Source organism: Eptesicus fuscus, chromosome 12 (genome assembly GCF_027574615.1).
Source record: "Eptesicus fuscus isolate TK198812 chromosome 12, DD_ASM_mEF_20220401, whole genome shotgun sequence".
NCBI lineage: Eukaryota > Metazoa > Chordata > Mammalia > Chiroptera > Vespertilionidae > Eptesicus > Eptesicus fuscus.
The window spans coordinates 74,081,295-74,098,855 of NC_072484.1; the positions used below are offsets into that span (position 1 = coordinate 74,081,295).

The following is a 17,561-nucleotide window of genomic DNA, read 5'->3' on the forward strand; positions in this document are numbered from 1 at the left end:
ATTCCGTGTCCATCAGAGCTCCTCCCTCCTCCCTCGTCCCTTGTCCCTCCTCCCTCCTCCCTCCCCTAGCGCTGAGGATTTCACTTCAAGGGAGAGCTGTTTGGAACTCTTTCATAACAGTTTGAGTGGCAGACAGCCCTTATTTATTTAGGAATAGTTTCAACTTGAGTTGTTTGGTTGCCAGTAAATATCGCATATATTTGATCCCGACCAGCCACGGCAGGGTTTTATTTGAAAAGAGAGAGAGGGAAGCTCAAAACACAAACAAGGAAGTCCAGGTGTGTGATATTTGATCCTGTGGAATGAATGCCGGGCCCCACCTCCCTGGAGGACTGACCCGGATTAGGGGCTGGGGTGGCGGGCGTCCTGGGCAGTGACCAACACCACAGGGGAGCTGAGCTTGGAGAGGCACGGGACCCGGGACCTCTCGCCTTTCTTCCCCGAGCCCAGCAGGGACCCTCGAGCTTCCTTCGGCTTTCGTAGTGGCCTCAGGAGGGTGGTTCATAGGGCAGCATCTCAAAGGGAGCTGCCAGGGATGCAGGCCTCCCTGGTTCTGAGAGGCTGAAGGGCGTGGCCCGCGGGTGTCCTCCTACCTCAGCCCTGGGCGACCCCGAAGGTGAGCCCTGGGCGCTGCGGAAGCTTTGGCTCTGTGCGCAGCTCTGGGCAGATGCTTTCGGTGAAGTGTTTCCTTTAAGCTCTTAATGGCCCCTGAGATCAGTGTTGACCCCGATTTGCACTTGAGCAAAGGGCGATCTAGACAGTGAGTCCCTGCCGCGGGACTAGTCGCAGGCACGCAGCACAGGTTAGAGGCGCGATTCCTTTTTCTGGGTCCATTTATTTTACAAGATGAACAAAATTTATCTGAGGAGCAGCTGACTTCGTTCCCTTCTCTTCCAGGCTGGGCACGTCTGTGGAGACGACGTGGACCTCGTAGATGGGCAGCCGACAGGGTCTGTGAGGATTTCATTTGGATACATGTCTACTCTTGAGGATGCCCAAGCCTTTCTCAAGTTCATCATAGCCACCCGACTGCGCCCGCAAAGCAGCCAGCCTGTTCCTCAGGCCGCCCCTGGGGAGGCTGGCACCGCACCAGCAGAGACTGAGGCTCAGAGCACTGTGCCCGCCACTGTGCCCACTACCGTGCCCGCCACTGTGCCAAACACGGTGCCCACCACTGGGCATATCACCGTGTCCACCGTGCCCGCCACCGCGCACAGACCTAGTCTCTCTCCTCGGGAAGACACCCCCACAGCCTGCAGGACCGGGAATGGCTGGCCCCCTGCTGTAGGTGCTGTGCGTTTGCATCCACCGCTGGAGGCCACCAGGCCCCTGCAGGTCCCCCCAGAGAAAGCGGCAGCAGCCCCTGGTGGGGGCCTTGGGCCACATGTCATCACCAACCTTTTCCTCTACCCCATCAAATCCTGTGCTGCGTTTGAGGTAAGGGTTCTAATGGCAGAACGGAGAGTGCTTCTTTTTTTGTTTATAATGTGGGGTTTTTTTGGGGCAAAGTGCAGAAAAAAGTACAGAATATGAAAAAACATGCAGAAAATCCCACTCAAGGTCGGAGTATTGTGATGTATTAAGAGCCATTCTGTCTACCTTTCTTGGTCTGGGCTGACTTTCGAACATGGCTCTGCCTGCTTGCGGGGACCCTTGAGGGGACCCCGAGTGGTGAACGCCTGCTTACTGTTTTGTTTTTTTAAATAATATATTTCTTTATTGGTGTCAGAGAGGAAGGGAGAGGGAGAGAGAGAGAGAGAGACATCAATGATGAGAGAATCATCGATTGGCTGCCTCCTGCACGCCCCCTACTGGGGATCGAGCCCATAACCTGGGCATGTGCCCTTGACTGGAATTGAACCGGGACCCTTCACTCCGCAGGCAGATGCTCTATCCACTGAGCCAAACGGGCTAGGGCCTGCCTGCTTACTGTTAATAATTATAATTATGGATACAACTTTCAGCGAATGCATGGGCTGCCTCCTTAGTGAGGCATTTTATGTGCCTGGTTCCATTCGATTCTTAAAACAACAATATGAGGCGCATGGTAGTACCATCCCCATTTTGTAGAGATGGAGCCCGAAGGCCACTGAGGTGAAGCGCTTTACCCAGGTCACCTGCTAACAGGGCAGAGCAGGGACTTGAATTCAGGTCTGTGACTCCTTATGCGACGTGTCCCCCTCAGCCCTCCCCGTGGAAGTGAACTATGCTGTCTACAAGCAGCTGGCCTGGGGTCACCCGAGCTGGGAGACGGGAGCGCCTGCCTTGGCACCCCCCGGCTGTGGCCAAAGTGAGGCTGCCTTTGTCATCTATGTGCGTCCACGTCCCAGGCCCAGGTCCCAGCATCCCGAGCCTCTTGGGTGACAGGCTCCCTGGCTCTTGGTCAGACGTACGGGGGTCAGGGCTGTTTGTCACCTGCTTTTCGGGGTGCCCCACAAAGCCTGCCTCCAGGGCAGGTGGGACTCCATGTGCCCTTGCGCACCAGGACTGTCTTCAGAGATGGGCCCTGTTCCGTGGGACAGCTACATCGCACAGCAGCACGGGCAGCAATTAGTGTTCCATCTCACAGATGAGGACACTGCGTCTCAGTAGGGTTTCGTACATTGCTCAAGGTCTTCCATCCTCTGCTCCTTCAAAAACTGAACACCTGAACACCTGCTACCTGCCAGGCTGTGGGCCAGAACCTGGTGGACAGTGATGAGCAAAATGGAAACGGTTCCTTCCCTGGTGGGGGGTGGGGGAGCAGCAGGGGCACTGTCTCAGAAGGGAAACAGAGAACAAACACCACCCAAGGAGTGGAACGACACTGCTGATGAAGGCCAAGACGGCGAAGGTGGGGATGCCAGAGAGAATCCCGGTGGGTGGGTGACTTAGTCCATTCAGGCGGCTATAGCAAACCTGTCAACTGGGTGGCTAATGAACAACAGACATTGATGTGTCTCACAGTCTGGAGGCCTGACGTCCAACGTGAAGGCACAGGTGGATTTGGTGCCCGGTGAGCACCCACTTCCTGGTTCACATGTAGCTGCCTTCCTGCTGTGTCCTAATGGGGGTGAGGGAGCTCTCTGGGCCTCTTTGAAAAGGGCGCTAATCCCATTCATGAGAGCTCCACCCTTGTGACCGAGTCACCTCCCACAGGCTCCACCTCCCAACAACTTTACATTGGGAGTTAGACTCTTAACATGAATTCTGGGGGGACACAGACATTTAGTTCACTGCAGTGTGGTACTTAGATTATATTTGGAGGTGGCAGGAAAGGCTTCTTGAAGAGGGGACATTTAACCTGAGACCTGGGAATCAGGCATACAGAGAGAGGGGGAAGAGCATTCCAGGCAGAGGGAACAGCATGTGAGGAGACCCTGAGGTGAGAAAGAGCCTGGTCCATTGGAGGAACGGAAGGAAAGACATGAGGCCAAAGAGTGGGGGGTGGTGAGGAGGGACTTGGGTGTTGTACCGCGCACATGCCTCACCTACTGAAGAAACGGGTTGAAATGGAGAAGGGCGGGTGTGCAGGGTGAGTGGGAGGTGTCTAGGTCCTTTGCACTGTCCTCTTTGTTCAACTTTCTTCTCTTCCTCCTGTTCTTCCTTCAGGAGTATGTGCTGAATCCCTGAAGTCTAGCCGTATGTGTGCAGCCACTGCGCAATAACGTGAAGGTCATTGTTGAGGAGCCCTGGCCTACAATGTGCTTCCCTTTTTGTTTAGGTGACGCAGTGGCCTGTGGGACACCAAGGGCTGCTGTACGACCGGAGCTGGATGGTTGTGAACCACAACGGCATTTGCCTGAGTCAGAAGCAGGAGCCGCGCCTGTGCCTGGTCCAGCCCCGCATTGACCTGCAGCAGAGGATCATGGTCATTAGAGCCAAAGGTGCGAAAATGGGTTCCTTTTCACTACGCAGCTGTCAGAGTGGCCTATATACTCACGTGAAAGGAAGATAAGGCTTTTCCTGCACCAAATATTGAAGTGATCCGAAAATGAAATGATGCCTAGAAGAGACAACAGAAAGCTTGTTCCTCTCGTGTTGTGGGAATTTTCTGGGGGAAAGGTGAAGACCTCAGGGTCCAATCAGAAACTAAAGAGGCATAACTTCTGGAATTACGTGATGTGCTTTTCACTTACACTCCTTTTATACCCTTCAGTCATCATAATACAGGGTGGGTAAAAGTAGGCTTATAATTGTTTGTATGGAAAAAGACAGGCAGGATATGGTTATTACAACAGCTTTATTAACTCAAAAGAATGTCACAGTGGCACCATGCACTTAGGTACAATCTCATAAGTGCTCAATTGCTGGCCTTCATTCTTTACACATCCTTGCAGTCTTTGGAAGTCAGTAAAGAAACCCGAATTTCAGTGACCTGTTGGGTCAGCCCCACTGCCTCTTGAGGTGGTTGAAGTCAAACCTACTTTTGTCTCTACCCTCCTACACCCTGCCCCATATGCACTGCATGCTTTCATTCTCTCTGCTGGCCTTTATTATAGATTAGTAGCATACATAAAATTACAGATCAGCTCTGTCCAGTGGAACTTTCTGTGATGGTGGAATATTCATTCTCTATATTGTCCATTTGGTAGCCACCAGTCACATGTGGCTACTGAACACTTGAAATGTGGCCAGCCAGACTAGAGAACTAAATTCTAAATTTTATTTAATTTTGATTAATTTAAATTGCTTCTAGTGGCTACAGTGTTGAACAGCACATGTATTTTACAATTATATATTTGTAATTATATTTCGATTGTAATGCCTTATATTCAGTTCAGGAGAATTTATGTAATATAATATTGTCTTTTATATATAAACTAGAGGCCTGGTGCATGAAATTTGTGCACGGGGGGGGGGGCGTCCCTCAGTCTGGCCTGCACCCTCTTGCAATCCCAGACCCCTCAGGGGATGTCCGACTGACGGTTTAGGCCTGATCCCACAGAGAATGAATATTCCACCATCATAGAAAGTTCCATTGGACAGAGCTGATCTGTAATTTTTTGTATGCTACTTGTCTATAATAAAAGCCAGCAGAGAGAATGAAAGCACGCAGTGCATATGGGGGGGGGGGGGCGGGGTGGGGCGGGGGCGGGGTGGAGGAGGGTAGAGACAAAAGTAGGTTTGACTTCAACCACTTGTGGGATTAGGCCTAAACCATCAGTCGGATATCCCTTTTGTAATCCGGGACAGCTAGCTCCTAACCGCTTGCCTGCTTGCCTGCCTGATCATCCCTAACCCCTCTGCCTGCCTGCCTGATTACCCCTAACCCCTCTGCCTGCCTGCCTGATCGCCCCTAACTGCTCACCTGCCTGCCTGATCGCCCTTAACCGCTTATGCCTCGGCCCCCACTGCCACGGCTTTGTCCGGAAGGTCGTCTGGAAGGACATCCAGAAGGTCATTCAGCTGTCTGGTCTAATTAGCATATTATGCTTTTATTATTATAGATAGTATTTATCTTCATTTAAGACTTCTTTACTTACTCCAAAAATTTAATAATATTTTCCAGAAAATTTCTGCACATTTTTGTATATATAATAGTTGGAGTATTTTGAATATTATTTTTTTCTATTAAATTGGTTATGAATGCCATATAGAAACACTACTGATTTTTGTATATCAATGTTTTACCCAGAATTTTTTCTGAATTTCTGTTAGTTGATCTGAATTTTTTCTGAATTTCTGTTAGTTGATCTGAAGATTTTGTCACATGTTCTATGTAAATTGGCAGATTGTTTTCTAAAATGATAGTTTCATGCCTTTCTTTCTAATTTTTATTTCTGCTTTTCCTTTAAAAATTTTTTTTATTGATTTCAGAGAGGAATGGAGAGAGAGAGAGAGAGAGAGGAAGAGACATCAATGATGAGAGAGAATCATTGATTGTCTGCCTCCTGCATGCTCCACACTGGGGATGGAGCCCACAACCTGGGCATGTGCCCTGACCGGGAATTGAGCCATGACCTCCTGGTTCATAGGTCGATGCTCAACCACTGAGCCACTGCTGGCAGGCTCCTTTTTCTTTCTTTCTTTCTTTTTCTTTTTTTTTTTTTTTAAAAAAATCTTACTTCTTGGTTAGGCCTTCTTGTGTAATGTTGGGACAGTGATGGAAGATATCCTTCTTTATTACTGATTGAATAGAATAGTTCTAAGGTCTCAAAAATAAAAATGATGCTTACTGATTTGATTTACCAGGTTAAGTAGTTCTTTTCTTATTTAGCCAAAAATTTTGTCGTGAGTAATAGTCATTTCTTATTGAATGCTTTTTCTGCATCTGTTGGTTATATTTTTCTCCTATATTCTATGAGTGTGATGTCTTACATTCGCAGACTGTCCAGTACTGAAGTATTCTTGCATTCTTGGGGGAGAGAAAACACTAGTTGGCAATGATTTGTTGATACATTTGGATTGCTGATGTTTTTTTCAGTATCTTTATACCTATTTTTATTAGTGAAATTGATATGTTATTTCTTTTATTGTACTTTTCTTGTTCAAGTTCAGGTACCCAGGATAATAATACACAAAAAGACTTAAGTGGATTATTTCACTTTCTACTCTCTGAGTAGTGTATACATCAGTGTTAATTAATGTTATTCTTTAACCTGTTACATACAGGTGTTATATACTCCTTTATATGTATGATGTATTTATAACAATTAAAAAATAGCTTCTCAACCCCATTGACGTAACAGACTCTTTGAAGTAATGATGATTGGTGCAGGAATCTAATTTGATGCTGACTCTGAGGTGCTACTGAGAGCTGACACTCTATGCTGATACCTTTGCAGAATGAGTCTTCACGCCTGCCTGCCTATTTTTAAAGAATTTTAGGTAGCTTAGCGAACAATGACCTTGGGATGTGGAGTCATCCAGAGGTAGAGAAAACTTCCAAAGGAATTTACAGTGTTCCAGGGACTGTGGATGTGGCTGCCCACTGCAGGATCCCCTGATAAATACGCTCAATGCACAGCCGTTGGGCACTGATCAGGCTGAAGAGAAACTCTGTGTTAGAAGATTTCCAAGACCCAGACACTTATTTGATTCAACCAGTTTCCAGGGTCATTAAGATTCTTATAAATTTCATAATAATGGACTTCAACTAACATAGTTGTTCTTTTTGCCTGGTAATAAGTTTGTCTCTAACCTTTGCTCATCAGGAATGGAGCCCATAGAGGTGCCTCTTGAGGAAAACGGTGAAGGGGCTCAGATTTGCCAGAGCAAGGTCTGTGCGGACAGGTGAGACTGCCGCAGGGGAAAACCTCAGGTCCACCTGCAGGTGGCAGGAGGGGACGAGTCCTCTGCTGAGTCCTCCATCTCACCCGTTGCCACTCCCCATGGCGCACTCCACTCACCACCCTGGCTCCCTCTCAGGGCTTTGCACTCCTGTTTCCTCTGCTTGGAATGCTCTTCCCCTGTTTATACCTCCAGGGGGCTCAGCTCCCTCACCTCCATCCGTCTCACTGCCACCTGGTCTCTGCTGAAAAGCCCCTTTCTCAGAGGGCCACCTGGCCTCCCACAGAATCAGCCCTCCCTCACTGCTTGCCCGGCTGCATTCTTCTCCTTTGCATGGACTGTTACCCAACCTTTATCTTTAGTCCCTCCCGCTGATGCCGACTGGGGAGAGTGGGGCTCAGTCTGTGCTGCTTCCTGCAGAGCCTGGAACAGGCTGTGGGGGCGGCATGGTGAGCGAGGAACCGTTCAGAGGAGGCATGGAGGGGCTGGGGTGGGGTGGCTGCTGTAGAGTGGTGAGGGTAGGGACCTGATTCGTATTTTGAAAAGACTGGCAATGGGTGTAGAATAGTTGGAAGCTGGTGAGGGTGCAAGTGAGAAGGCCAGCTAAGACAAGACAAGGGGAAACCAGGTGGGTGTCAAATATATATCCTGGAGGCAGACCACCTGAACCAGTTGATGGATGGGATGTGGAGCCTGAGGGTAAGGGGATGTCATGTCCCTCAGGTTGTATAATTTTCAGGTGATAACCCATAAATTATATTTCATATAGTTGTGGATTATTGCCTAATCTGAGTTACTGATGAAAAATCATTGGCTAAATTCTAGGAAATGTGGATAATGAGATGGAATGCAATAAGAGCATTTCTATTTTATTTTTTATTATGAATGTTTATAAATCTATTTATTGACTATATTGACTATCTAAGTCTAATATGGGCCCCAAAACATGTGCAGGAGCAAATTTTCTGATTGTGGAAACCTACCTAGCCCATCTGATACCCCAACCAATTTACCCCCCAATACTAAAACAGTTAACTGTAACAGTGCATTACGATTTATATAGAGAAGGCTTTTAAACTGCTAATTGTCTATTAGTTGACACAATAAGCTCGTTAGTGGGTGTTTGTGCTCAGTCGATGGCGATGGTGGTACTGCACAGTATGGCATTCACTGCGTTTACTTCTGCACTGCCTCATCGTGTAAATCACGAAATGACATGTGAAGTAATAAAGCTGTATCTAAATTGGGCTCACATGTGTAGGGCCCCTGGGCCTCACTGGGCGATGAAGGGCTGCACCTCAGGAAAGGTATGCCGGTGGAGTGCGATGATCCTGCTGGGCGTGGCTCAGCGCCCTGGGCACCGGGCCATCCTGGAGCCGAGAGCCAGCACAGCGGCATCCTTCCACCGCGCTCGTGCCAGGAAATGTTCACCAGAACACACAACTGAGGGCACCGAGTCTCGGGTAAGCATTTTTGCCCGTCACCGCTGTAAATCTCAGAGAGAGAAACAGAGCCATTAAGGAGCACCTGCAGTCACTTCCCCGGCTCGTCCCTGGTTGTGCCTTTCATTTAGCTGCATCTGAGGGGGATGCCCTTTTTCTGGGTAATAAAGCTTTCAGGTAGGTAGGGGTTAAGCTAGGAACTGTGAGGACTTAATAGAATGAAAATGGAATCAGTGCAATCTCTCAAAGCACCAGAGAGAATGTGCTGCAAAGTGAGGTTTCCTTCTTCTCTTCCCTTTCTAGAAAAGAAAGGCAACTATTTTTCTGAGTAAAAATTAAGGATAAGATAGGTTTTCAATAATAGCGGTTTTATAATCCCAGGGTAAGATATTAGCAAATTTTCCTTATTAATTCTGGTGATGTACAGATTAAAATTTTTTTTTTAAATTTGGAATTCTATTTAAAAATTCTAAAAGATTGCGGAGTTTTTATTTGTTTGTTTTTTTTAAACCAGATCAATAAATGTACTTACATTGGTGATTTATAGGCATAATGGTGTTCTTTCACAAACCAAACATGTCAGTCCATGAGGGATGCCTGCGAGAGAAAAGACTATAGTCAGGCCCATAGGAAAACACCAAGACACATGTCTGGGTGCGAGGGCTTCTTAGAACAAGATAATGCTCTGGAAAGTCCCAGATTCCAAGGTTGTTTTCTCAGTGGCTATAACTTAAAGAAGGTTTTTCAAGAGGAACTTCTAAACTCTTTTATCTGATCTTAAAGCTTTGCACAAGCCCAGGTCTCAGGTCTTGCTGTGCCTTGTAAAGCTCCCTGCAGCTTCCTAAGCATGCCTGCCACTCTAGGCTTCCTTCTGGCTGGGGCTCAATGATTATTATAAAACTAGAGGCCCGGTGCACAAAATTTGTGCACTTGGCAGGGTCCCCCTCAGCCCAGCCTGTACCCTTTCGCAGTTTAGGAGCCACCGCCACTGTGCGTGCCAACCATGAGCCCAGCTTCTGGCTGAGCTCACTGATCACCAGGGGGCAGCTCCTGCATTGAGCGTCTGCCCCCTGGTGGTCAGTGCGCATCATAACGACCGGTCATTCTGCCATTCGGTCCATTTGCATATTAGCCTTTTATTATATAGGATATTATATTACTTTTGGCCATTTAGATTGTTATTAAATAATACGATATAACATTCACCATTCCTTTTTTTTTTTTTGGTCAGGGTAAATACTTATGATTGTGGAGAAAAAATTTCAAGTTGGTTGTCAAGATTTTTGGGCCGTCCGTGTCATTTGATCAAACAAAGTTCGGACTTTCAAAGAAAAGCGAAGAAGAGCCGTGGCAAAGGTATGGCGTTTGGGATTGTTCTCAGGGCACAGGGACTCGGGCTTACCTTTGCATGTGCCCAGGTCAGCCCGTGACGCGGAGTCACAGGGCAGCTTGCTCACGCACAGAAAGTGGGGTGGCCCGCCTTCGGCAGAAAGGAACCTGTGGTCCCAGGTCAGCAGGACCCAGGTGTTGCCTCCTGCGAAGCCTGAGAGGCCGGGGTGGGCTCCCAGACCACCGCTTTGCCTCTGCTCAGGCCTCTGCCTCAGCCACGTGTATTTAGAAGCACACTTCCATTTTGTTAAATGAAAACATTGGTAGCTTGCGAAGTCCTCAAAAGACCCGGGTTTCTAGTCTTGGCTCCATCTCCACATGGCGTGAGACCTTGGCAAATCCTTGGTGCCTCAACTTCTGTTGACCTCAGCTACTTAGTCTTGAACACGTTTGACAGTTTTCCTGCCAAAAGCTGCTATTAGGATGAAGTGAGACAGCAGAGAAGGAAGTGCTTTGAGTGTTAACAGCACCATAGGGGAGGAATGGACCATTTTCAGGCGTCGGTTTAATTTTGTCTTCTCAGGGGAGCCTTGCCTGACTTCTCTCCATAGGACCTAAGCCCTCGCCTGAACTTCCCCAGCTCCCTTCGCTGTTTTATTTTTCTCTGTGGCACTGTCCACCTCCTCTAGGCCATGCCTTTGGCTGTTATGCTGTGCATGTCCGGCCTTCCCTCTACTGGACCATAAGCTCTGTGAGGGCGGGGACTTTTGTCTGCTTTGTTCAGTGCTGCATCCCCCATGCTTAGAACAGCACCTGGCAAATAGTAGTTGCTCAGTAAATACTAGATGAAGGAAGGCATGGGTCATTGCGGCATTTCTGGTTTGTGCAGGGATGACCTGCCCTAGTGATTAGCTCTCAGAGAGACTGGCTTGTAAACCCAAATAGCATTTTGATCATATGGGGACCAGTACTGGGGTCTTGGGACCTGCACAGGTGAACCTATAAACCCCTGAAAATGTATGATGGAGAGAAGAGCCAAAGGATGTAATCTACTCAGACCTTTACAAGTTCTGACAATTTTTCATGTCATGAGCTATTCAAGAATTTGAGTTGCTATGTGATGGAGAAGGGGAATAGATGTATGCTCATTTTTCGAGGAGGTGAGCTGGTGGTGTCTGGGCATGGGTCAGCTCAGAGACATGATTAAACGGGAGAGAAATGGGCATTTTCATGGTAGAGACACACAAGGAGTGGGATTCGTCAGGACCTGTGCCACCCTTATACATGATCTTATTTAATACGTTCCAGTTACTCATAACGCTTTCTGTTTACCTGGGGCCTCGCTGGGTCCTCAGGAGGCTGGCTGAGATTATTAAGCAATGGTCGTGGGCCTTCAGTTTAGAGGCACCGACTCACCAGCAGACGGCGACACTACAGTAAAGGTCTGTGACTCACCGGCAGTGAGTCACGGAGGGCTTCAGGGAAGAGGTGAGTTTGGAGCTGCATCTTAACAGGAGAGTAGGCGTTTTCTAGGCAGAGAGAGGTGGGAAGGTTACCTGGGAGCAGCATGGCAGGGCGTGGAATTTCATGGGCTCAGAGAAGGGTTTAGGAAGGTTGGATGTGGCTCAGGGATAAATGGGGCAGAGCTGGGCTGAAGGGATGGATGTGCAGCTGAGGAGTCAGGAAGTGCTAGCTTGTGGTTGTGGGAACTCCCTGAAGAATTCGAAGCTCTGGAGTTTCGTGATGCTGTGTGTATTAGAAAGACACTCCTGGCAAGGTATGGAGGCGGCATTGGAGAGGGAGAGGAGGGAAGGGGATAGGCAGGAGATGGCTATGACTGTCCCAGTATGACATGGGGCCTGGCTGAGGCAAAGGTGGGCACAGGGAGAACGCTGTCTCCTGCACTCGACCGACAGGACCAGGGAGTGTCAGCTTGTGACTATTTCTGCTTCAAGGATGCCATTTATGGAGGCGAAATCTCTGATGGTCCAGGTCTCAGGTCTTTGAACATCTTTGCATTGGTACACCTTAGAAGAACTTTTTAAAAGCTACATGACCTCCTCCTACATTTTTCCATTGTCATCTAAATTTTAAAAACGAGTTAAAAGGAGAATTCAAGCTGGCTGCAGAATAGGTGGAAGGTACACTCACCTCCTCCCAGGACCAAACTGGATTACAACTAAATTATAAAACCATCAACCTGGATAAGCAACTGAAGACTAGCTGAACAGAAGTCTTATAACCAAGGATTTACAGAAGAAGCCACAAGGAGACTGGTAGGAAGGATGGAGACACAGAAAGGGCTGGCCCCGTGAGCACCAGGGTTGGTGGCTGAGATTCTGGAGGGATGTCTCAGCTGCAGAGGTTCCCCCGAGAAGCCTGGGGTCTCAACCACATGTTGGGCTTCCTAGCCCAGAGCACCAGCGCCAGGAAGAGGCACCATGGGACATCTGGCTATGACAAGCAGCTGGGATTCTGTCCTCTAAGGAAAGACAGACGTCTGCTAGAGACACAGGTGTCCTCTTAAAGAGACAGCACTCAAAAATCTGGGTCGCAGCCACTCACCCTGGGCTCTGGCAGAGGGAGTGCAGAGCAGAGTAGAGTCCTGTGAGAAGAGATAGTGTTTGTGGCTCTGGGAGAGAGCTGAAGGGACAGCCACCAGGATCCCTGTGCTGAGACTTGCTCCGACACCACAGATGTCATCTTTCTTGGGTGGAGCATTCCCCTCCTCGAAGTCAGCCTGGGGGAATGCAGCAGCCCCACCTTCTGAACTCCCTGTTCCCCCCCACCCTGCTGGGCTCTCACAGGGCTGAGGAGTCAGCTGCATGGGCCAGGGTGTAGAGGTCTGAGCTATTTCTAGCAAATTATAAATGTGGTCATTTAAATGAAAACTCGTAGATCATTCTTTTAAACATTAGTGAGTGGAATCTCAATACCATAGTGATTTGATTCCATGAATATTCATTATATATATACACACACAAACTGTCTTTTAATGGTCAGAAATTTTCTATCTTTCTTTTTTCTTCTTCAACTTATATTTCCATTCTACTTCTTTAATGGGGTTGTATCTCAGTGTTATATATTTTATGCTTGAAAATCTTTCCTTGATCACCCTATCATATTTACTAAAACGAAGATGCTATATAAATTGGAACGTATAAACATTTGTAGAGTTTACTGTGATCATAAGAGTCCAAGTGTTAGGAAATTTCTTATAGGTTGAATTATCACAATTTTTAATAGTATACAGTTGATCAAAGCAACAACTACATATTATAAATTTCCAACGATAGTGAAAACACTGTTGAAAACAAACCTCTTAATGAGATGGCTGGGCTGCCCGACATTAATTCCCATATTAATGAATAACTGCCACCTATGACCAGCTTAGCTGGTGCTCAGCCTTGGTTCTCTTCTGAAAAGTCTTATCTGAGTGAATAAAGAGCTGGGGATGAAAGGCCTTTGGTTGACCTGCTGTCACTCAAACCTTTTTCTGAGACACAGGGATCTCACATTAAGATGACTTTAATCATGTCACTTGACAACTTAATCAGGTGTGACAGCTTTGTGGAGAGCAAAGAATGGGAACCCATCTGACCTACAGGCGGGTTTTGAATGGGCTTTTGTTTGCCACCATGGAGACTGTTAGCCCCCAGGGGCAGGGTGCCCACAAGAGGTGCAACCTTCCCTCTGCGAAGCGGGAGAAAGGCCTTTTGTGGAGGGGCTGGGGTGCACCCCCTTCTCTGACAGAGCCTTTGTAGCAAAGAGGGCATTTGGAAGTGGAGGGTCTGGAAGGTGATTCTCTTAGAAGTATCCTTTCTTGTGTATTCCGGGGTCCTCAGACCCAGTTTGCAGGGAGCTCACTAGGCTTTGGCCCAGCCAACCCTTTCCATCAACATCTTGGATAAAGACAGCGATGGTGTGCCCCGCACGGAGGTGGAAGCTGGGCCACAGGCTGCCAGCAGTGCTGGGCACATTTCATACTTCCTTTCACTCTTTTACTTTCCCTTTCAGTAGTTTTAAACTTGTATTATTTATTTCTGAAGTCAATTATTTCCCACTTTCCCAAGGGCAAAAACCAGCTTTTCCCTAATTCAGAAGAGCTTCTTGGGCCTGTGGACTCATTGAGGCCCTGCCCCACCCGCTGCCCATCCCTCCTCCTCTGAATGTCGCCTCCAAGTCTGTGCTGGAAGTTTCACTGCAGCATTTTATTTTATTATTACTTTTCAGAGAAGTAGTGGAGTATTCTACGAGCTCATTTTCTTTTTGTTTTTGAGAGGTTTGAGCCAATTTAAGACAGTTTGCACTATTTCAAGGGCACCACTTTTTCACTTGTAGATATAGTCTCTATTTTTAAAACATGATGGTCAATGGAGCACAATTCATTTGCAGTCCAAGAAAGCAGCTCTTCTTTTATTTTACTTTAAAAAATTTAAAATTTAATTTCATTAAAAATTTTTAATTGAGGTTAATTGCCATATAACATAGTAGTTTCAGGTGTACTACACTACTTATCTGGATTCAATATTTGTATATATCGTGAAGTTATCACCACAATAAGCCTAGTTAACATCCATCACCACACCCAGTTACAAAATGTTTTTTCTTGTAATGAGAATTTTAAAGATTTATTCTTCTAGCAATTTCAACTATGCGATACAGTATTATTAACTCTAGTCACCATGCTGTACATTACATCCCAGGATTTATTTATTTTATAACTGAATGTTTGTCTCTTTTGACCCCCCTACCCCCCTCAGAAATTTTGCTTATCTCCACTCTTTGCCTCGGGCAACCACCAATTTGTTTTCTGTATCTGGGAGATTGTTTCAGTCCGCAGGTTGACGCTCTATCCACTGAGCCAAACCAGTCAGGGCAAGCTTTTGTTCTTTAGATTCCACATGTAAGTGAGATCATATAGTATTTGTCTTTCTCAGTCTGACTTAGTTCACTTAACATAATGCCCTCTAGGTCCATCCACGCATCACAAGCGGCAAGATTTCCTTCTATTTATGGCTGAATCATATTCCATTGTATATACATGTACCCCATCTTCTTTACCCAGTCGTCCACCTGTGAACTCTTAGGTTGTTTCCAGATCTCTTCTTTTAAATACTCCCTCCCTCCCTCCCTCCAGGGCAGTCTGCTGGTGCTCAAGCCACTCTTTCTCTGGTGAACGAGGCCCAGTATCTGCTGATAAACACATCCAGTGTTTTGGAACTTCAGCAGCAATTACACGCCAGGTAAGAAAGATCCTTTTACTATTTGCTGTTTACCTCGGGAATAACATAGAGGTGTAACCACTTGCCCTGCAAGTAGCCTGGCACCTACCTGGGGAGAGAGTTCCCGGAGTCCTGGAGTCCAGACTCTTCATGAGACCAGAGAAATCACAAGGCCCTTTAGGGAAGTCCCCATGAATCTTTCTGAGGGTTCTCTTTGGTCTTCCAATGTCCTTCTTGATGCCCTCAAGATGCTTAGTAGAGAACCCCAATTCTCATTTTTTAGTCATTCCATTTCTTATCATTTGCTATAATGGAATTTCTACCAACTTGATCTAATTTCATTGCCCACCCTCCCACTGTCTTCTGTCCCCGAGGAGCCTTGCTCTACTTCCGCAGTCCTCGAGAGGGAAAAGAAGAGTGGCTAGAAAGCGTTTACAGTTGTGATTGTAGATGTGACTTGTTGATACCACCAGACAGAACCGGCACCCCTGCCTGTCCACTCCCGCCCAGTGCTCTCCCAAGGGCCCTGGCAGTAGTGAGAGGTCAGCAGCTCTACAAGGGGTTTTGGTTGGTCCAACCTCCCTCATTGTTTAGAGGAAATTGCTCTAATTTCCTCTAGGTCATCAGACAATTAGGGGGGAAATCACTGTTATGAGAGAGCTGGACTGCTCATTCCTAGTCCACCGGACAGAGAGAGGTGTGCACACGCCTGTCAGCACCTGAGCCAGGGCTCCTCTGCCTCTCACGTGCCACATGCCCCCGTGCATCTGTGTGCATACTTGCAGAAATATACAAGTCCAGCGTAATAACTGCGACAAAGCTAGACTGTTTGAAGGATAGTCATTGGCAAAATCATACAACACTGTTCCCTTGCCATGGCCTACTTCAGCCTCATGGGAGTAGAAGTGTGACACGGCTGGTACTCGGTGTTCACCGAATTTTAGCTGCACTAAGTGACCCTCCTTTCCAGGTACCCAGAGTGCGGGAGGAAGCAGGTCTGCAGTTTCCTGGGGTTCTTGGTATAGAAAGATAGGAGGGGAGACAGGCTTGCTGCAACCCTGGTTCCTACCAGGAGGGACCCACGTTTCCAACCAGTTGGTTTAGTGCACGGGGATGCGTGGGACAGGTGAGCAAAGGTAAGAGGAACAGTCCCAGGGCTATTACCTGGGACGCTCCCTGGGGCCCTGGTTGGTGTATCTCTGGCCGCTGCCATGTATATGTTGACAGGGCAGCTTTTGGACATAACACTTTCCCTTTTTTTAAAAAAATATATTTTATTGATTTTTTTACAGAGAGGAAGGGAGAGGAATAGAAAGCTAGAAACATCGATGAGAGAGAAACATCGACCAGCTGCCTCCTGCACACCCCCTACCAGGGATGTGCCCACAACCAAGGTACATGCCCTTGACTGGAATCGAATCTGGGACCTTTCAGTCCGCAGGCCGATGCTCTATCCACTGAGCCAAACCAGTTTTGGCAACACTTTCCCTTTTATAAAGCACAGAAGGAAGGTTTATAACCAGGAGGGCAAATCCACAATAAAAGGATTTTAGGATTGGCAAGTGCTAACCCTCTCATTTTGGATGAGAAAACTGTGGTCCTCATAGGTCATGGGAGTTGTTTGGTTAGAAGCAAAGCTAGACTTGCCCACTGCTCCCAACATTCTGCCCTCCACTCACTGTTGGAAGGGGCCTGGGACACAGCCGTGGACCCCTCCCTCCCCCAGAGCCTTTCCATCCTGTCTCCAGGGAAAACTCCCGTCATACCCAAGGATTTCTCCCAACTTAAAAAATATTTTTTGTTGAAGTACAACCAAGTGCGAAATCCTAAGTCCACAGCTCAGTGAACTTTACTGAGGGACATACCATATAAGTACCCGAGGTCAAGTGGAGAACATTTCTAGTACCTCAGAGAGCTCCCTCTACCCCTCTTGGCCAACCCCAGTGTCCGGGCTTCCAGCACAGTCAGTTCCCTGTCCTTAAACTCAGCGTGATGGCATAAAGCAGTGTGCTTATTTGTCAAGCTTTCAGATGCTGTTTTAGTGCTTTCTCCCTTGGGGGAGGGGTGCAGGGAGGTGCAGAGAGCCATTTTACAGGGCCTCCTGGCAGTAAACAAAACCTTTACACAAGAATTAGAAAAATAGACTATGCTAGTTAATTGCAAACAGAATGGAAGTTAGGAAATAAATACCAACCACGTTGCTTTACGATGTTTTAATATTGCCAGAGAGTGTGATGTCTTGGTGAGTAAGCTTGACACTCTTTCAATGCTGTATCCTGACTCACCTTGCAGAACTGGTATTTTCTCAGTTCATTTACTCAACCTCTGTTCACCTGGTTTCCAAAATCCTCCA

At 47.3% G+C, this 17,561-nt stretch overlaps 1 protein-coding gene across 3 annotated transcripts in view; it reads left to right on the plus strand.

The window, feature by feature from the left end:
- MOCOS (molybdenum cofactor sulfurase) overlaps positions 1 to 17,561 on the plus strand; it is a 42,150-nt gene that overhangs the window by 19,438 nt on the left and 5,151 nt on the right. For 2 of the 3 annotated variants that reach the window (XM_054724081.1, XM_028136535.2), the window contains exons 8-12: positions 898 to 1,437; positions 3,704 to 3,866; positions 7,137 to 7,215; positions 9,886 to 10,010; positions 15,124 to 15,229. In XM_054724081.1, the coding sequence (XP_054580056.1) occupies positions 898 to 1,437; positions 3,704 to 3,866; positions 7,137 to 7,215; positions 9,886 to 10,010; positions 15,124 to 15,229 (1,013 nt within the window). Of the gene's footprint in view, positions 1 to 897; positions 1,438 to 3,703; positions 3,867 to 7,136; positions 7,216 to 8,473; positions 8,676 to 9,885; positions 10,011 to 15,123; positions 15,230 to 17,561 lie in introns of those variants that run through there. The other variant, XM_054724082.1, reaches the window with a different exon arrangement.